Raw genomic sequence first — 22,360 nt, forward strand, 5'->3', positions numbered from 1 at the left:
ATCAATCTATTTTAATGCTAATTACAAATTTATTACATCACTTAAAATAAAATATGAAGAAATGGGAATGCTAAGTGCAATAAATCAGAGGAGAAAGAAAAATACTGGATGGTGTTACTAATATGTGGAATACAAGATAACTAAGAGTCAGATAAAGACAAACTTGAAAATTAACCCTTGACAGCTGACTTCAGCACCAACTGGGGCAAGAGGTGAGGGAGCGATAAGAACAAAGAGGTAGGAAACCCTATGGACCATGGTGGTGGAATATGGGTGAGTTGATGGTGGGTGCACTATGGTGTTAATTCCTGACAGGGATGCACAATTTTACCTCAATTAATAATAAATAAAAATGTTTAAAACTGTGGAGAAATGGTACATTAAGCATTTTGTATGTGCATGCAGGTACACCACATGCAGACATTTAATGCTATGGGAAATGAGAGCAACTAGATACTTTCCAAATTACTAGACAAAAAATCCAAATTACTAGACAAAAAATCTGTAAAACTGAAGCTACCAGAGGGAGAGGATGGGGCTCCAGCCACAAAGAAGAGAATGGATACCAAAGGACTTATGGAGGACTATGGGTGCTTTGATGGGGGATGTGATTTGGTAACAGACATCTGAAGAGGGGTGAACCTATAGCCCTAAATCATATCCAGTTCTGTAAACTGCTGCTACCTCAACTTGAAAAATGATGTAATTATAAAATAAGTAAATATGGTGGTTTTATAATGAATATATAAATACAAGTTTATCTGGGCACTGATTAAGCAAAATAGAAATAGAAATGCATACATGAGATGGAGAATAAATCAAAATTAGTTGTTGTTTAAAAACATGAATTCCATTATTTGATTTCATAAAGTTTATATGAAATTATATATATTTAAGAGTAGGTTTTAGAAAACATTAAATTTATTACTGTGGGGATCAGATAAATTATTTACAATTAACTTGCATTAAATTGAAGGAATAGCATATACCCATTTTAAAAATGAGATATTACTACATCAGTTTGTGGTCTTCTCCAACAATTATGAAAGAACACTATTTTTTTGGGGGGAGGTGACAGTATTTGGTTCTCTTTCAAATTAAAATCCTGAAGATATTTTAACTATGTACAGAGAGAGAAAATAAATTATATCTGTCTTAACGAAGGCTAAATGCACACATACTTAAAAAGAAAAAAAAAAACCTATATGTTGTCATGACTAGTTCTATGTCTAAGCTACCACATATACTTATCCACTCTTACCTACTTAATAAATATTACCAAAGTGTTTACTGATTTTGTTCTTATACCAGTAGTACCCCCAAACACCCTACAATCTTTTGTAGCCAGTTGTAAAAAGATATTCAAAGATTAGGACGGTATGTAATGAACACTATAAAATAGGAAAATCGGATTATTTACAACTGAGAAAGTTAATAAGCAACGGAAAATACATGCTGTGGAACTTCTGACATATTCACATGAGGTGGATTAAAAGCACTGGTGCTATTTTTAAAAACCTACCTTGTGGACTGTTCCTAACCCTTGGCAATATTGTTTTAAAAAGACAAAATTCATTAAATCTATATAAATTAGGTATGCTGTTTTAAATCAGAATTTTATAATATACCCTAAGTACTAAACTTGATTAATTTACAAACTTATGTAGAAAACAAGACAACCAAGATCAAACCAAAATAGCAAAAGAATAGGTTCTGATAGATTTTAATATATTTTAAAGCACCTGAGAATTTTATTTTACAATACACAGCATTTAATGTTTCCAGAAAGTCAAAACACTGATGCAAATGTTCAATGAAACAGAACTCTTCAAATGATTTGAAATTACTATGTTTAACTATGGCATTTTCATGCTACCCTCATTTCAGTAAACATTCTGAGGTGCTTTATTAGCGGTGGATACATACATATATTGATGGAATTACACAACATATCTGGCTCTGGACCCTAAAAGGAAGCATGTCATAAGTAACATTTCTCTTGAGTATCCTTCACTTGGTGGCCTACAAGCCTCTGGAAGCCACTTGTCTGTGAGGAGGATTGACTAGTACCTGTCATTCTCCGGAGATGCATGCTGGATTTGAATCCTGGGGCTAGGAGGTCGTCTCCTATCTAGGGAGGGGGACCATCTAGCCCTGTTTGCCCAATGAACAAGACAGGAAAAAACAGGACATTTAGTAACTCCTAAAATAAAATACATGGACAACAGCAGGACTGGAAAAGCACCCCAAAAAGGCAAAGTGTGGATTCTTTGCTCCATAATTTACTCTTCACTTTCTAAGTCGTTGAAAGATAAATTATACTATCATAAGAAAATCAAATCTATAACCTTATACAAATGAATAGAAAAAAATTTATTTGGAAAGGTGTTTGAAAACTATTAAGTGTAATTTTGTTTGTTTTTTTTTGAAATGTGGCTTTGTGTGTACATATGTATACACATATAAATATGTATATGACTTTAAAAAAATCCTTAATCTGGCTTATATTTGAATGTTTAGTTTGATACTGGTGAATTTAATATAATGAATGCAGAAAGATGAAGTGAATTTAATATAATGCAGAAATACCATTTAAGTAAAAGAAATGAAAGTGTTTTTTAATGTGAAAACAACAATATGAAGGAATAATTCATGTGAATGCTATCAGAGATGTCTTAAGTTTTCCTGGGGAAACTACAAGACTAATAGATGAATTTTAAAATTGCATGTAAAAAACACTAATGAATATAAGTGGTAAGTAGAGAAATGCCATGGTAAAATAGCATTCCCTTTAAAGAATTCTGCTAATCTTTCCTTGTAAAAGTATCTCCAAATTGGTTAAAGAGCTGCATTTTTTATTTTAGCATTTAAAACAATACTTTTTTAATGATTAACAATTCAAAGTCTGAAACTTGGTTAATTCTTTTGCTAAACTATGCTGGATTATCTATTTATAGTCATTGTATATATTTTTTACAATTTAACAATCACTGGATATAGTCTTATAATTATAAAGAGTGTGCATAATACACAGGCAATTGTAATAACCAATTATAAACATCCAGCTGAAAAATTAGAAGATAGTAATAAGGAACTTAACAGGCCAAATTTGGAAATTTTTATATATAAGATATGAACATTTTAAGTAGCATGATTTCTCTGAATATGGGATTTCTCATACATAACAAGGGAAACCTGGTCTTTAGGGACACGTTTAGCTATAAGATTTTATTATTGTCCAAAGAAGACTAACTGTAACATTTTTTTTAAGTTTCATTTTTTTGCCATCATAACCCAGTATATTGGATTTATTACACAATCTGTACAAAAGCAGGAAAGGTTGTCAACATGTGACCAGGGCAGTTGAGATAGCAGGAATTCACTTCTAACAGCCCCTTGAAGTCTTGTTTAATTGGCCAGCCTTAAACAGAAAAACTTAATATAACTCAAGAAGGGCTTTGAGGAAGCTGTAAATCATGCTCATTACATGAGAGCAGCATTTGGACTGAGCAGGCAACTGTGTAGAACATACTTTCACATGTACCACATGTTCTAGAAATTAAAAAAAAATTTGTATTAATATAAATTATTTGTTTTAGATTATTTAAACAGAAGTCAATTCAACCTGAATTCTTTATGTTGTACCTTTCACTTTACTGGCTTTTGTTCTACTGATAAAATAAAAAAGTCATGCAGTTAAATGTTATAATTACAGTGTTTTCTACATTATGTTATACTTAGTCATGTTAAAACTTATGGTGCTTTTTGAAAATAAACAAAAAAAGACATAATTTGTTTTTCTGTAGAGTATTATTAACTTGATAGGATTATGAGTAACTCTGCTTCCTGAGGCAAAATTCCAGTCCTTGTTTTTAATTTAAAAATAAAAGTAAATAAAATTGCTATAACTATGAAACATGCAGCAAAAGCTATGAAGGCGAAAGACATACATTTAGAAACAAGCAAATGTAAAAGGAAACGATTACAAGACAATTTTTAAAGACATATTTAACATGATACATATATATCTGTATACTCAAAGTCCTTCTGAATATGCTGATATATACTATCAATGTAAGAAATCTGTTTCCTTTTCCCTCATGTAGTGGCTAGGAGAGGAGAATCAATTTATAACTAATTTCAGTTCAAAGAACAAATAAAACTTTAAACATCATACATTTGTAAATTTCAAATCAACTAATATATTTTAAAGTGTGTACAACTTTATCTTTTTCTCCTATCACAGAAGAAAGCACCTAATTAGAATCTTTATCCTCCTGGTATGAGCTACATAGATCTTCAACTTCCATTTTCATCTTATAACAAGCTATGTTGGAGTTACTGAACAGAAAGTTGAACTAAATCAGCCCCTTCTTGATTTTGCCTTCCAAATAAGACTGCAAACTACATTAGTTACATATTAGTACTTTAATATCAGTAATCCAAACACATTAATTCAGGAATACCTAAATTTTGGGGACCCTTCCCTTTCACTGTGCTCAGAATAGAAGAAAAATCAACATGGGAATTGAACTCTGCAAAAGGCAACAATAGTGGGTTTTTTTTTTTTTTCTGACAGCTATATCAACTATGCACAGAATAAACAATCAATATATGTTAGTCAATATTAAAGTAGATGATAAAGGAGAGAAGACTCTAGATTTTGAGGTAATAATACAGGTAATATATGAGAACTGTAACTAAGAAATTAACAGTGCTAAGGGGGTCCACTGATGAGATATAAAGAAGTTAGAATTGATAGGCCTTAGTAAACAATTAACTAATTTTTAGGTTATAACTCCTTATCCCTGGCACTAATACACTTTAAAACAAATATGGGCATATGTATTTAAATGAGCAATTGGTATACACACTTACATATGCACACATCTTTCATTGGTGTGTATCTCTTGGCAGAATATAGCTACATGGCTTAATTGTCTAAGAGAGAAATTATATGTAAATGTAAATAATTAATTCAGTAAATATCACAAATAAAAATACTCATAAGCTATTATATTTTAGAAATCAAAGGTGAACAAATGAAATAATTGATTATACATTATTTATATTTACTTTTGATTCCCCCATTATCTTTTTCAGCCCTTTAAAAACATTTTCCCCAATATTATTTTAAATTGAAATAGAGGATTTTACACTTTGAAACAAAGTTTATTTAATTTCACTTTACAGTTAAGTTTTCAGTAGGAACTCCTTTCCCTCAGGTCTTACACTTCCACGTGGAGGTGGGGAGGGAAGTGATGCTCTTGATCTTTCTCTACCCTTTTCCTCACTCAAGGAGTGAGTGGCTTACACAAGAAGTGACTTGGTGTTAAGAATCAGGCACAAATGACTTAATCCTTTCTGGTTTACTCTTTCCAATGTTCAAGCTACTTACAAACAATAAACTTCAAAGCCAACAAACCTATTAGACAGTCATAAGATGTGAGCCTGAAAAAGGCTGTTGTAGTTCAGTGAATCTCGCTGGTTCTGAGATGAGTTATTAGCAAGCTTACAGACTAAAAGTCATGGCTTTTAACTTGTTCATTATATTTACAGTGACAATCAGGTCTCCGTTTTCTAGTTCTAGTTCCCCTGAGTCTAGCTCACATCAGAATCAAATTGAAGAGTGAAAAATAGGGCTATTTTCCAAGTCATCAAAATCTCCCAATTGGCACTTACTAAATGAAAAATAATAATTCTGTCAATAGGGGACTAGAGACAGCAAAGAAACAATATAGAATCCTAGGTTACACTTTGATAGGCCTCCAGTAAGGTTATTTCTGTGAAAGGTCATGAAAGGAGATAAATCATTGAAGAAAAGTAATTATTCTTCAGTGGCTCTAAAAATCATTGTTTCTATACATTTAAGCAATAATTTGTTACAAAGTCTGGAAAAGGAAAGAGTACCAGCAGGCCTGTAGCTCATTCTTTCCCAAAGAACAAGAGGGAATGAATGGCCTCAATTAGACCCTGGTAAAAATGGAGGAAAAATACTATGACCTTGACCAGATCTCCTTGTAAACATGCAGCTATGGTATTTGTTAGTGAAAAAAATAAAAAAACAGTTCTTATGTATTACATGTCTTTAGTAGGATACAGTTAGTCTTTCTAGACTTTTCACTGTAAATAAAAGTCAAATTTCTTTATGTATGGGTCATGACTAGAGAATAGAGTAACTCATAAATATTTTTGTGGTTTGTGTAAAACATTGAAAACAAAATAGACAAGTTCCAAAACTAAGACAGCTGTCTTCACAAACAGCACTTATACATGCGTTACCCAAAATTTATTGGTTAACCTGGGCAAAAACATCTTAATAAGGGAGCAAAGGTGGGGCTGATGATGATTTTGGACTCCTTCAGGAAAAGAAAGAGCACAGCATCTATGCATGGTGTTCCTTAACTTTTGAATGATGATTATGGTGCTGGGTATTGAGTAGGCTATGACAATTTTATCCTTGGTATTAATAAAAATCTTAATTTGTTTAAAATTAGTAAGGACATTGCAGAAAAGGGTATGAAGTTGGTACAACAGCATATAAATATTAATCAAGATGGTTTGGGATTCACAAATTATTTAACCTTAATAGTTCTCAAGGTTGTAGAAATATCTTAATAACATAAAATTACATGAAAAATTACTCTAACATATTATCTACTCTGTATATAGTAATCTTTAACAGATGAGGTTTCTGGTTAATCAAAGAAATTAATTATTCTGGAAAAACCTCTCAGCCTCTCTCTTCTAACTCTGCACATTCTATCTGCGACTTTCAATGCTTTTCCCACAGAGAACAAAGTTACTACTGTTGATACTGTTTGTGGTCCTTATCCTCTAACCCAATGAGCATCTACAATTTTTGTAATTTTTTTGATGCAAACTGATCTCACTTTATCTTCTCATAGATAAGTGACCCCAATAAAGTAAAGATCATTGTTAACTCTAATCCTTTGCCCCTTTCATTATAGAGGAAATTTTCTTTTTATCCAATCTATACAATGATTACAGGTCTTAAATCATATTTTCCTTCTTCTACCTAAAGTAATACATCACTTTAACTCATGAAGACCTGTACAATAACTGTAGCCATGCTATTTATCTATAGGTTAAACTGCTTAAGAGTACTAGCTGAGAGATAAGCATGTTGCCATGCATCAATATATATATTTCTATGTAAATTCTATGGCTTCAGTCTAATGGGAACACAAGCCAGAGAAACTTCAGCAGAAGAATCAATCAACTACGCCCAATACAGAAGCTACAGGCAAATGTGGCTATTGAGCACTAAGAAAGAAGGAACACAAAGTATCTCACAGTGTTTAATTAGTACATGTTAAAATGATAATAATTTAGATAAATTTAGATAAAATGGGTTAAAATATTAAAAGTAATTACACCTTGACTACATGTCAACCAGAAACCTACATATGTGGGTTGCATTGTCCTTGTTAGATAGCACTGATATGGATGACATGAAAAATATTAAAGCCAGAAGATTCCACTGATTTAAGCAAATCTATTTTTGTTTTAAAACTAAATATTAAAAATTAAGATTTTCCTTGCTACTCTTAACATTTTTTGAGTTGTAATATGTAATAAGAGAATCCTAAAACTATTTCAACTGTGATTTCAGAAGAGTCTATAGTCATTTCAACTAAAATTTCTTTACAAATGTAAAGGGATACAAAATATGTTAAATTTCATTATTTTCCACGATAAAGTTTACAAATGTAAAAGAGAAAAAAGCAGATTTTTAGCAGAATCTTACAGATACTAAAAATGGGTCTCTATAGCTGTATTATTCCACATCTCATAAGGAAAGGAATATAAAACTAGAAAGATGACTAAAAAAACCACTTTAAGTTGACTCTGAATAAGTTCATTATATGAGCACAACTAAATATTTTTTCTTAAAATTAGTAAGGGGTAGTACACTGAAAGACTTCTAATTGAAAAAAAGGTAACAATTATAGATAACCAAGTGCCGCGGAATATAAAGTTCTGCCATAATGGAAAAATCAACTGCATGCAATTAGGAGACAGTATAATACATAACTGAATATACTTGAGTTAAAGTGAGTCACTTATTAATCAATTAAAAGTTTTAAGTAAAATTATATACATATGTATGTGTATACACACATATTATGTGCATTCATTTTATGTCATCAAGAAATCTACGATAAATACAGTATCATTTGTCATCAAAATACAATTTAATGTAAAGCATGTTCTATATCCAAGAGTAGGTTGAGTAAAAGAAATAAAGATGAACAAGGGAAGCCATTTATGTAAACAGAGTTTTTGCTTTGAGTATATAGGAAAACTACTGTTAAACCAACTGTACACCTGAAACATTTTATCAGTGGAACAATCAGGGAAATGATCATCCTCTTCAGATAACTCACTGGACTTCATAACTTTATCAGCATACTGAAGGCTCCCTGAGTAGTAGTTTGCAAATAAAACTAATAATTAGCAACAGAAGGGAAAAAGCAGCAGCCAGAAGCAGCTACAAATTACTTCACATCATTTGCAACAACATTCATGGAAATATGTGTATATGCACCCTTGGTATTGTCCACATACACATATCTCTCATACACGCATATAATGGGGGAGGGGAGATGTAGACAGTTAGCAAAGTGAACATGAATGTATAAACCTGAGACTCACATGGAACAAAACAAAGTGATTGAAAAAAAATAAAACACTAGTACAGATGATAGGAAATTAAGAAAGTCTTTATTTTATACCTTTCTCGTTCTGGTGAATGCAAACTAGTATCTGGTCTCAAGCAGTTGGTACTAGCACTCCTAGCCCTGTCAAGGGAGGGCTGCAGTTCACTAGTGCCAGTGCATTGCATCCAATGGTAGAAGAGAAAGACAAAGAAAACAAAGAAAGGAAGACCATGTTAGAGAGTAAAGCATAAAATAATGTCCCCTTTACATAAAATGTAGAATCACTGCGATTCAGTTCATAAGGGTGTGAGAGAGCTGACAGGATGACAGTGCAAAATTTTGTTTAGAAAGTGAAACTAAACAAAGTTTATGCTTGAATTGCTTTGCATAATTTTTCAAAGGGTCTCAGATTGGAAAATGAGACTAAATCACACCTACTTATGAAAAACTGGATACAGAAAGCACTAAAACAAAATGCCTAGAACTTCATTACCAAGAACAGATGCCACACCAAAACAAAATGAAGGACATCAGAAGAGAAAAAAAGTACAACTGGACTATTTTGGGTCACAACAATAGACAAGGGAAGTGGAAGGTATAACTTCCAAATAGTCTTACCTAACCAATATTTTATCAGTAAATCTCCAAACTCTTGAGTTAAAGCATTCATGATGAAGAGGGAAGTCCTGTCTAGTCATTGATTTGATTTTAGTATGTGCAGGCAGAACTGAGCTTCACAAATTAAAATTAACCAAAAATAAAATAAAACTAATTATACTTAAAATCAACAAGTACACAACAACAAAAAAAAATGACAAAGGCGACGACTAGAATTCTGATATTTGAGTAAGATATCATTTAGATAGAATAAATTTTACAATTAAAACTATCTTTAGATATTTAACATTTCTGTGTATATTATTAATTTCAACAAGAAATGTTTATTCTTTATTAGAGTGCTACACATTTGTTATTTTTAGCAGGGAATGGATGAGGGATTAGTTATAACTGGGACTCATTGTTTTGACTCTTCCCTATATATGTCCCAAAGAGAACTGTTCTCTAATAAAGGCATCTTGGGTGGGAATGTTTTATAGTGGTGTGTGGCAACACAAATGTACACAAAACAGAAAAGTACTTATGAAACAAATTTTTCTTGGATATGAAAAAAGTGGGCCTATAGATCTACAGATGAAGATGGACCTTTGTGGGTTTTCCCCCCTCAGAAGAAGACAGTAATTATTTGAAGTCAGGACTTTCAGAAGTATTAAAATATGGACCCAAAGACACCTAACATCATAATTAAGATAAATACTCCAAATTATCATTTAATTACCTTCATTTTAAAAGAACTACTAAGTAAACTCTAGGAATTAACTAATATTTAAATTTACTATTTAATCCCTGATTGAATATTGTATAGGCTTCTACGGAAGTAAACAACTCATAGCTTAAAGTAATAATCATATGTTTTACGTAATTTGAAAATTTAGGTATTGCTGAAAGAATTAATATATTAGTAACAAGAAAAGAAGTAGCCAGGATTATGTGATGAGATTGATTATGGTACTGGATTAGGGTAAAGAAAGGACAAAGCAAGACCATGAGGTCATTACAAGGGAACAAATTCTTTTCATTTATCAGCTTCTGAATCCAAATCCAAAGATCTGCAAATTGGGTAAAGCAAGCATTAGATGCAAACCAGAATAAGAATTCTGAATTGGCAGAATATAACAGAAACAAGGCCAAAATTTATCTGAATGTTTTTAAAATCTCTGAATATTTCTGGGTTGGACAAGCAAGGTCCAGTTAATTAAATTTTTTATGTTTTAATGATGGCTTTATAAATTTAACTGCTGACTATGAAAGTCCATTGTCCAATTTTGCCTACATTAATATATGACAGAGAAGGGAAAAAATATATGCTGAGCACAATAAGCATCAAAGACACTACAGGCTTACTCATGTTATACTTAGAGTCAAATGAACAGAAATTCCTTATTGAAGTTTCACTTTAAAAATGTCTGAAAGCAGACTACAGACAAATTTTACTAAAACCAAGGATTGAGGCTATCTTATAGGCAACAGTTCTCTTCTCAATTTCTACCCTAAGCCAAATCTTTTTTTTAATAACAGGTTGTTATGTAACTTTTCTAAACAATTATTTCAAAAGTGATTTTTTCCATAAATATTTTAACACGGATCAGGATAGAGTGGGAAGCATAATGGAAAATAGCATATAATATATACTAGTTTGAAGTCCTAATACTAGGCTTGCCACTCACTGGGTGTGAACCTGGTAATTCAGATCAAGCTACTAAGCCTTTGCTACATCTATAGAATGAGAGAAAAGACATCTACTTAACCAGGATGCTATGAGAATTAAATGAGGTATCAGATATAAAGTAGCCAGGACACAGCAAGGCAGCTACAACATTTTCTGTACAATACTATTTCTCAGGACATGTTTCATGAAAAATGGGTTTGATGGCTAAATAATTTGGGGGAAATGAATTAAATAATATGAAACAGATTTATTTAGTACATGACTTAATATTTTGTGCATATTAAATCTCCAGGGAGGGGTTTAATTTGCAGTTTCCAAATTCTATTTGTCTTCCAAACTTTCTTTTAATGGAACACGTCACAGGACCTCAGAACATATTTTAGAAAAAAATACTTCAGTAGAAAATGTCAAATAGACCTGATTTTGAATACTTGCTCTGCTACTTATTTAATTAAATTTATTTAGCATCTTTTCTCATCTGTAGAATGAGAGCAATAATATTCATAGCATAAATAACTACTGTCGGGAAATTAAGTAAATTAAATATTTAAAACTATGTTTAGTACTCAAATGCCCTTTTCCTTGTTTACTATAAAGCAGTAAATCTTCAAATTTCATTCTTAAAATTTCTAAAATGCTGCATTTTGAAGATATTGTGCAAAATTATGAAACTACTGGTATATGATTCTTTGTATACTCCAATACTTCGGATTTAAAAGAAGAAAAAAAAATGGATAAAAGCAATGTATTTATTCTGTTGAGACTACTGATGTAATTTGTGAGAAATACCCACATGTGGTACCTGGCACATAAAAGATGCCTAGAAAAATAAAGTTTATTTGTTTTACATTTTGTAATATACTTATAGACACATCAATAGGATGAGGAAAAAAACTTTTTGAATTTGTAAATAAGTCATTCCTTAACAAACTATTTGTCTAGAACATCTAACAGTAAGCTTGGGTAGTTGAGTATTATAAAGAATTTGAGTTAATTTTAACAATATTACAAATAGTTCAAAGGCAGATCTAACATTTCCTTCATTTTTCCCTGTGACAGTACAGCAAACATGATAGTAGCTATCAATCAGATAATTTTACATGTGTAAATATCAATTCTTTTTAGTGTAGACATGTTTGTGTTACTGAGTAGAGCCATGTTCCATGTATACACAATATATTCTGCATTTGTTCTTACAATACAAGCATCTCAGTTAAAGCTCTTTTTTCTCTTTCCTACTTAAATTTTACTGAACAAAATACTTGAGTTTGTCTCTGTGTTGGGTTTGTTTCACTTGACTTACTACTTCCTGACCCTCTATTAACCTCGAACCAACAATCAGTATTTACAAACTGCATTGTAAGTGTAATCTGTAAGAGGATTTATTTATTTAAGATATGAAATTCAATATGCAAGGAGATGAAAATAAAGCAACAGATTTTAAGTTCCAATTTAGGGGAGAATATTACAACCCCTTTTCTTCTCATCTTAAAGAGGCATCATATTGTTACATGCTTTAATAAGAAAGTATGCATTACAGCATTTCTGACCTGGTTGGGGGATAAAGAAAAGAAAGGTTTAGAAGTTAACAGGTCAAATATCCTCACTTTTTATCAAGAATATGAGTTGAAGCCCAGCTATTAAAAATGGACTGGCAAAGATTTTATTTAAAGCAAACAAACATAATCAACAGATATCAAAAGGAAAGAAAAGACTAAAACATATCACTGCCATGCACAGAAGATCAGACCTCTTGTGACTAGACAGGGGTGTGTGTGCGTGTGCGTGTGTGTTGGGGAAGGATGGACACCATGAGCATTTAGAATTTTAATTGCAGAAATTGTTTCCTCAGTTTTAGGAGTTTGCAAACAGTTCCAAAGAGGCTCATCGGCCTCTGGATTTTGGATATACAAATATAAAAGTAGTTTGCATGGATCAGAAATAAAATATATTTGGAAACTTTCTCCACAAACTCCACAAAAAGTCAAAATAAATTTTGGATACTTGGGATACTGTTTTTACATATTGGTATTAATACACTAAGGGAGAGACAGAAGAATAGTAGGATGGAAAGAGTTATCACACACAGTTACCATTACCAAATCCCTGTATTTACCTTGTTGTGTGTAGGCATTCTGCACTTCGTCCTCGTTTTGCTCTGGGCAGCATAAGAAGCTCACTGCACAGACAGGATGAGTGGTGAGTGGAACAGATAAATTATGAAGCATTAAATGATAAGGATTATGCCAATGGTATGCCGATGAAAACATGAAAAGGGAAGAAACCAGATTGTCTGCACTAGCATATTTGCTTGAGAGGTCAAACAAAAAATCAACATGACAGTATTTTAAAAAATTTAAACAATAAAGTACAAACATTATGGTCAAATTCCTGTTACTGATTTGCTATTGTATTCAAAGCGATTTCACAGAATATTAAATCAAAACAAAAATAAACGTTCCCCAAATGAAGCACAGAAATAGATTTCCAATTCTTGACATGTGGCTATTTTAGTAACTTTTAAAAATCCTAAAAATCTGGCCTTTCTGACACTAATGGAAACCCTGGAAGTTTTGCTTTCAACAACTCAAAACATGACAGATTTCTTGGCTTTTATAGCCAAGTGAAATGCAGTAACACATATTATGCAGCTTCTTCATTAACCAGAAAGATACTAGATTAGGATTGCTTTATTTTAAAATTGATACTTTGTGTACACACAAAGTATCAATTCATTGAATTCCCTGCTTAAGAAATCTTACACTTTACCTAAATTCATGATGGCCCAATGAAAGTTGAACAAAGTGACTCAACTCAAACTGAAGTTCCCTGCCCCAATACCCACTATGACTCCATCCCATGAAGATCATGATGCCACTGCTCACATGAGAGTGACAATTAGGGAGGAAAGAAGTTCCATTTTAGTTCTGTGCCCTTGACTACACAGCAAAGAAATCAATGATGTAGCATCACTATTATTTCCCTATTTCTTCCTGCAAGTGTCTCCACTTCAAACTTCCAGAAAAGAATATTCAATATGATGAGTATTTTAAAACCTTAAATCAGATCCTGAGCTTATCGTCAGGCATATTGTGCAGATAAGTGATTACTTTGATAAGAAATCTGTGGACATGTAGAACAATACAGTCATAATGTAGATTTTTACTAACTCTATCCAGGAAGTATTGATACTTATTCCTAAATAAATGCAGAACTAAATTTAAGTACACAGCCATATAAAAATCCATCTCAATATTTTGTGCTTTATAGACATTCTATGGAAACACATTTTATGAAACACAGGTATATAACTAATATTACTGAATCTCTTACAGAAACTGTAATAATAACTTTTTCAGATGACATATATCCAATACTTTAATTATATAAATAACCATTTTATTCTTACATACTTAAAAAATAAATTATTTATGTTGGATTTCAGATGGCTTATTACAACACCTAAAGATTGCAACCACATAAATAATTCGAAATTTGCTTATGTACGTTTCCTCTATAATTTAGTTTCATATCATATCTATGTCAACCACACACTGTACATATAAAACTGGCTAAATATTAATTTTGATTTGGCAAAAAATTGCATATATTATGACAACATAAAAATAGCTAAATTTTTCCTAGTGTTGTATTTTTATCAGAATATGCTGAATTCTTCCTTGAGAGATGTTTAGTTTTAAGTGATGGAATACCTTTATTTTTTAATGTACTATTCCAACAAAATCTAACATATTAAAAAGATCAAAGAGAAATATTTTATGTTGAGCTATAATATGGACAAATACCTGTCTTGTTCTGACAAATACTGACTATCCATATCTCTGGATCTGTGATCAACAGAAGTTCGGGAGGCATCATGGTGTCTGGTTGGAGAACGTGACCTTCTTGTTGGATGAATTTCATCTAAACTCCTAAAATGATTATAAAAATTCATATGCATCAAAGTCTATCCTTTTTCCAAAACACGCACAGGGACAAATGGGGAAGAACTGACAATAACTGGCTAACCACTGATATGGTTTGAAAAGTGTTGGAATCAATACCAAATACCTGTTTTATCAATGAGTTAAAGGTACTTATTTTCCATAAGTGATTTTCCTGTGCTTCTGCATTTTTCCCATCCTTCTTTTGTACCTCTATCAAAAAAGAGCCACAGTTTTCATCTTTATATTTAACTAAAATTTCAGAAGTGGATTCCAAGGTCAGATGAATGGAAGCACCAAGTTACTTATGTTGTAAACATTTTCCAAGCACTAAAGTACTTTGACAATTTCTATATTTCTTAAAAATACATTTGTCCTCGCAATGTATTTGCCACTTCTCTCTACAGTCCTGTTTGTTGTATAATTGTTCCTAACATTAATAAAGCTAACAAACAGAATAAAAGACAGTTATTCAAACTGTGTTTATAACAGAGACTCCTCACATCGCACTCCCCGCCCCTCTGCCCAGAAAATTGCTGAGATTAAGAACAGAATGTTTCACAGGTTAAGTAATGAATATAAAGGAATTTTGCCAGAAAGGATTTTGAAGAAAATAACTTGATTGACCAAGCCATTTTCTCATTTAGTTAGTATTGTGGCAATTTACATAGTATTATAATAAAAACATACTGTCAGGGACACCAAACCCATTTCAAAGCCTACCTCTGTAATGGCACATTTGGTAAACGTGAACGCGGCCTTCCCTGATCATCGCCGCGATGAGGAGATACTGAACGTGAGCGGTGATGAGTTGTTCTTTGCTGTTCTGGCACAGTTAATGTTGTAGATTTACTTTCTCTAGCACTAGACCTATAACCTACTGGCAAGAGTACACACAAAAAGTTAATCAGTATTTTTCTATAATGTAAATATTAATGTGAAGACATTAAATTATATCTAAAGCAGTCATTTTCCAATAAAGAATAAATGCCATGCAATCAGTATTAGTAGCCATATCTTCAAAAGGATTAAGTACACATATACATTGAATAACATATACATGCAGAAGAGCAGATTACAGTTTGGCTTGCAGTAACATGGAGATACTGAAATGACAGTTTGAAGCCTCAGACAGTATTACAGGATGCTATTGTAATTTAAAGAATGAATATTAGTGACTTTTCAAAAACACATTATCAAGCACTTGACAGTGAACTATATTAATATACAAGTCAGTGCTTAAAAATGTGGTGTCTTTTTAAATGCTATTTTAATTTCTTTGTGAAAGGATAAATTATTTAAGTAGGATTTCAAATGGCTTCACTAATAAGAAAATGAAAAATTTTACCATTCTTATTTAACAAAGAAAAGGAGATGATCCTCACTATTAACCGGTATTGTGAATTTTGCAAAGCACAGAAAATACTCACACTTCAAATGAAAATAATTATGAATGAACATGACTATAGCATTACTGCAGAGAAAATTAACCCTCCCAAAGAATCAGTTATCAAATCTACTCTACAAATGTTAACTATAAGTAGCATGATTAATACAGTTAATTACAATTAAAAATAAGTACTTAAAATAAACTTCCCTGGAGGTAAAGAGGTATATGTCATGTCTGATTTAGTTAAAGCAGTAATCGCTAATCCATAGTAAGAGTATAATTAAATTTTTTTCATCAAGAATCATTCTATTTTATTACTAAAATTATTCTGGCCAAGGGAAATATTATATTTACAACTACATAAAATGCACATGAATCCTAAAACATTAAGTTTAATTGGAAAGCTCAAACTGTCATTCATTTATTTAATAACCACCATCTTATTTTTAAAATATGTCATGAAACACCATTATTAAAGGTAGACTAATAATCCCCAATAGTTTATGTTCCTATTATTTTATGACTAAGCTTGTAAGGAAGGTCTTTACACATCTCATAAAGAGCAATTTGAGACAATTTGAGACCAAAGAAACTTGTAACTATGGCACTCTTTAAAAACATTAGTATAAGGACCAAATATCATCACTATTATAACTTATAATTTCATTTTATAACAAAAATAGTAATTGAACTATTATTTTGACTTTTATGTAAAGAAATTTTTTGCTCAGATGTCTAAACTGTAACATTAAGTCCAGAAAGAGATCAATTAAATTTACATGTGGTAATAAACTTATTTATATGTGGTAATGAAACTTATTTCATAGCACATTTTAAAAAAACAGTGGCTATTTTTAAAGATTATCAATCCAAGTTTTGAATTAAATATTCTAAATTATCATTTTGTGTCATTTAATAATATTTTCATATCAATTGTACAATAATTATAGAAAATCAATATTGAATTGGGAGCACAATTTCAATGACTACTGAAGATATATAAATAAAACTTTCAGATTTGGTATTAATACTACGAAATTTAGAGAATCTACACATTGTGATGTTAAAAGTATAATTTTTCTTGGGTTCTTTAAACTTATATAGATATTAATGTCCTTTCTATTCTGTTCTAATTTATATTTTGTAGTTTTTTATCAGCTTTTCATAACAATTTTTTTCCTTCAAATTACATTTAACTTCTTATTGACAACATGAACCCCACATTCAGAAAATTCTGGGTAGGAACTATTATTTTATGTTCATCTTAATATTTCATTTGGCCTAAAGTTAGAAGTTCAGAGCTTTTTTTCCATTTTCTGTATTTCAGTAATACTCTGAAAAATGAGATTGCCAGATGTCTAACCTTAGATGAGGGCATTTTATAAAAAGCATATTTTTATGCTGTTTATACAACTAGAATTATTCTAAAAAAATAGCAAGGCTGTATCTACAAAGTTAGAAAAATAGGGTTCTGAACATCACAAATGCTGTCAGAACCTTAGATTCCTAAATGGATAAAAGCAGTAAATACATTAAACAAGGACAGAGATGGCTGTGGTTCAATAAAGGCCAATGTACTTTTAGAAAGTTTAAGATCCGGTTGTGGCAGAACCTTTAAATGAAGCTTTGGAGATTCTTCAGGACACATACACCCAGGAAATTTACCGAGTGCCTTGAACAAATGTAGAACCGGACTTCACATCTAAACAAATTTCTCTTAACATTGGGCGCTAGGAAATGTAGAAAGCAAAATTATAATCTATGTCTAAAAGTATATAAGAATGTACAATGCACTTGCTTAACTTATTCCCTCACTTTACTTTAGCTTTTGTCCTCATTTTTATCAAAGCCTTATCTTTCCTCTTCATATAAAGTATACTGTGTGACTTGCTATACTGTATTTATGATGCTTTGTATCTATAGAAGCTACCATATATCTGTTTTAGATCAATACAGAGTACAGCTGAAAATATAAACAAATGCATTGTCTCTTTTACTAATTTATTAGTAGACTTCTGAAACATAAAATATTTCTTATTGATCACATAATTTGTTATAGTCTATTAAAAGAGTGCCTCATTACATTTTAAATCAACAGTTTATCTGAAATGGCATGTAGACACTGCTTCTATGTGATGGAATAGATTATATATGTTTGCAAATACCATGATATGGTATATCAGTATACCATACCATCAGTATATCAGTATATTATAAATATATTTGTAATACAGTATTCTCTGGTGATACAAAAGTACCTATTGCACTTATAGTGGATCCCTTAACTCCGACTTTTGGCTGTTGCCCATGTGATCTCTCAGGAAAAGGAGAAAGTTATTAAATACCATTTTAGTACATACAGAGTGGAACTGGCAATTTATCACTTCATTCATCCACTATCCTGCTTCATCATAAAAATATAAAGTTTGATGTGAATAAAATGTAAGAACAACTCACAGAAGTAAATTCATTTTTAGATGAATCGGTAATGACAACATTAGTGATGATTAATACCCATGATTCTTGCTAGACAGGCTTGATGACTTTCACACCAGGGTTCATCTGATTTCCATTCAAATATGCCAATACATTTAATACACAATCATTTTTACCCTTTCAATTTCATAAAAAACTGATATTCTTTTACATTTTATGTGAAAATCTCTGGGGGAAATATATCGAATTATTATGAGCCTTTTAGAAATAAAAAACAAGAGATAAAATATAAAATGCTATCTAATATATTTTGCTATTATTTAAAACTCTCACTAGGTCTGATATCAGAGAGTATTATCTAAGTATGAAGAGATGCATACAGAGCCAGGTTTATTGATTTTAAGAATATTTTCTACTTTTATAAAGTAATCAAAGACTATAGTCTTTGATTATAGAAAGCAAGTGAAACCAATTTTAAAGAATTCTCTAGTATGTTTTACTAACCTTAATGAAGTTGTATGTATCTCTCCAATATGTTAACTTTGTCACTGGGTTGAAATCTGTCCAGTGACTTTAAAGAAATAATTGCCCTCAAATAAAGTGCAGCCCCATTGAAGAAGCTGCAAAATTGAGAGGATATATGTCCATATTGTCCTAAATGACCTTTAATTATTATGAAGGAAATTCATAATAAATCACATTTGTATGTCACAAGGTTTTCTCTTTAATTTCTTCTTATTTGAATATTTCATTGCTTTTTATTAGTAAACCAAAAACAGTGAGGCATTTGTGCCAAAAGAGTAAGTCTTTTCTTATGGGTTTTGCTGACTTTCTGACAAGCACCAGGAAAGAAGCAGATTTCAACTGTAAAACTTCACAAACATTTTACTAGCTTATCCAGTGACCAAAAATGCTGACTGGGGGATTCCCCGGTGGCGCAGTGGTTGAGCGCTGTGTTGCGAAGCTGCCCGCAGCCTCTACAGCATCGGTTCAATCCCCAGCCGCCAGGCGAGGGTTCCACATGGTGCAAAGACCTCTCCTGCTGCCCACTGCTCCCCTCAGCAGTGTACTTTGTCAGTCTGCCTGTTCTGCTCCCCGCTCTGGCTCTGGTGCATTCTCTCACCCTCCCGCACTTCTGACTGTGCCCAGTGCTTGTATAAATAAATAAATAATAATAAAAAAAAAATCTAAAAAAAAAAAATGCTGACTGGGACAACCAAATTTTTCTAAAGCATTTCCTTATTTTAAGACACAGTTACACATTTCTGGTATAATTAGTGATGAACATATCATAAAGCGCTAAAAGTTAAGCCATGCCACATGCAATTTTAAACTCTGCCATGCACCTTTCTCAATATATTCCATGGAAGGCTACATTATTTTCAGAAACAGATGAAAGAAATTCATAGACATACAGTATAAAACATAGGAGATAGAATTTTTTATTTGAGGAAATAAACCACATTCTTTCAAAATGAAATTTATATTTTCACTGATGCTTAGAGCATTGTGAAATGATTTTAACCTTGTAAACCATGTTTTGAAGAAAGAACATGACTATATTAAGTAGAAAGTTAATGAATAGTTACTGCACCATTTTTTACTTTTGTAATAATTTAGAACACCAGTCACCATGGAATAATATAATACTAATTTCTCTGTGTTATAAATCTCCAGTTCAGTATCTTGAAAAAGTCTGGAAATTGGCAGTGGTCACAGCATAGAAGCACAGGGAAGCAGGGCCATGCTCTTCAGCCACGCACCTGGAGGAACTACTCCAATACCATCATCAACCTCATAATCTGAGATGTCACTATCACTGATTCGCTGAGATCCTGCACAACAGTAAGGCAAACAGATACCTCTGTGTCTCGTTGGTTTATGAAATGCAAAGGACATGCTGAAATTTTTTTTGAAAGCTAATTACATTACTACTCAATACTTTTGAACAAGAAAATTACAAAGTAAATGCTGAATTGATGTTAAAAGAAATGCTTGTTCTCCAAAGATACCATTTTCTTAGTATTCTTTCTGATAATAATCACTGATGATATAGAAACAAGGGGACTTCATGGAGTAAGTCTGGCTTTTCAAATTATCCCTCAATTAAGTAATTATTATACTAAAAGCCATCGCAAAGTGCATACATTATTTTGAACCCAATTTAGTGGCCTCCTTTGGGCTTAGGGAGAATGGGACTGAGTGGAAACATTCAAAGAGAATTTTCAAAGAGAACTTTCTTGGCTAGTGCTCTCTTGAACTCATTATTGAAAGGGCACCAGGGTCCTTTATAAAGTATTTATGCTTAGCTTTCAAAATTAGCCATTATATTGCATTAAACATTAATTTTGAGGAAATTATTGATCAGGGCAGCACTAACATTAAATATTCAATTATATGAAGACAACAATTTGGTTCCAGATTACCAAAATGAAACTTCTATGTTTCAGTTATTCAATTAGACATTTAGTCATAACTCAAAAATTAATAATATACAGAAAAGTTTGTCCCAATCACCAGATGAGTAACAACAAACACACTTTACAATGCTGTCTTAGAAAATTTTCTTATTAATAATTATATTAAAAAATACCCTGAGAGTATAAAGTTATTAAAATCTTACATGTAGCAACCCATCAATAATGACAGAAATTACTCTATCAGTCAACCAATCAACAACTAAATAAGCACAGTGCAAAGAAGTATAATTCAGTTTTACAATTTTCAGCTCTAGAATTACTCTAATAGATATATATGTATGTATTTACATATATGTGCGCATTTAATTTTCACTAAGAAAAATGTAGTAAATAGTTTTGCCAATACACTTTACATAGATGGATAATTTTCTGATATTTTTGGTTTCTAATACAACACTTAAAAGATACAGCAAATGTTAATCTCTAAGTAGATAATTACAACATAGTTACTTCTGGTAACAAAAAAAAAAATTTAAACCTACTTTGTAGTTTTTTGCTAGAGCTTTCTCCATGAATATGTCGCCTTGGCATGAAAGGTGATGGCTGAGGCAGAGGTAGTGAAGATTCATCATGTGTCTGAAGTTTATACCAATGTGGTTCATCATCTAAAAGCGCTGTTTCCAATTCTATGAGGATCTGAAAGGGCAGTTCTCAAATTAAATCAGGCACCTTTACCAAAACATCATATAAAAATAATCGTAATGAATTCATATCACAAAAACTTTATTAATTTGACTTAAATCTTTACAATATACATCACCTCTCCAAGAAATTCACTCTCTTCTTCTTGTACTCTTGGTTGATCCCATACAGTTATTTCTAACATTCGTTCTCTAAAATCTCTACGATGTACATGTGAATAGACAAAAGTTTGATTCCATTTTGGTTCTAGTACTTTCTTTACTGTTTTGGTCCTCCTTTTACTTTTATCACTGAAAAATAAGTATATTTTGTAAATGAAAAAGCAAAAAGCTAGTATATGCTGCCATCTACTGTGATTACAAGTGCTACTACTACTAGGATTCTTTTTTAAAGATTTTTTAATTTATGCACACAAAAATCTAGGTATAGGCCAGAGGTGCAGGGGGGTGAGAGGATTCACCAGAGACAGAGTAGGGAGCAGAACAGGCAGATCTACT

General features: G+C 31.7%; 1 protein-coding gene across 50 annotated transcripts in view; it reads right to left on the bottom strand.

Moving 5' to 3' along the window:
• RIMS1 (regulating synaptic membrane exocytosis 1) overlaps nucleotides 1-22,360 on the bottom strand; it is a gene marked incomplete at its 5' end in the record, with an annotated part of 207,984 nt that overhangs the window by 124,574 nt on the left and 61,050 nt on the right. For 16 of the 50 annotated variants that reach the window (XM_084259628.1, XM_084259665.1, XM_084259640.1 and 13 more), the window contains 7 exons: nucleotides 8,760-8,849; nucleotides 13,088-13,150; nucleotides 14,778-14,903; nucleotides 15,639-15,795; nucleotides 20,505-20,576; nucleotides 21,704-21,857; nucleotides 21,982-22,153. In XM_084259628.1, the coding sequence (XP_084115754.1) occupies nucleotides 8,760-8,849; nucleotides 13,088-13,150; nucleotides 14,778-14,903; nucleotides 15,639-15,795; nucleotides 20,505-20,576; nucleotides 21,704-21,857; nucleotides 21,982-22,153 (834 nt within the window). Of the gene's footprint in view, nucleotides 1-2,070; nucleotides 2,155-8,759; nucleotides 8,850-9,302; nucleotides 9,417-9,712; nucleotides 9,788-13,087; nucleotides 13,151-14,777; nucleotides 14,904-15,638; nucleotides 15,796-20,504; nucleotides 20,577-21,703; nucleotides 21,858-21,981; nucleotides 22,154-22,360 lie in introns of all 50 variants that reach the window. The other 34 variants (XM_084259667.1, XM_084259643.1, XM_084259641.1 and 31 more) reach the window with 12 other exon arrangements.

The sequence above is a fragment of the Talpa europaea genome (assembly GCF_964194135.1).
Source record: "Talpa europaea genome assembly, chromosome: 2".
NCBI lineage: Eukaryota > Metazoa > Chordata > Mammalia > Eulipotyphla > Talpidae > Talpa > Talpa europaea.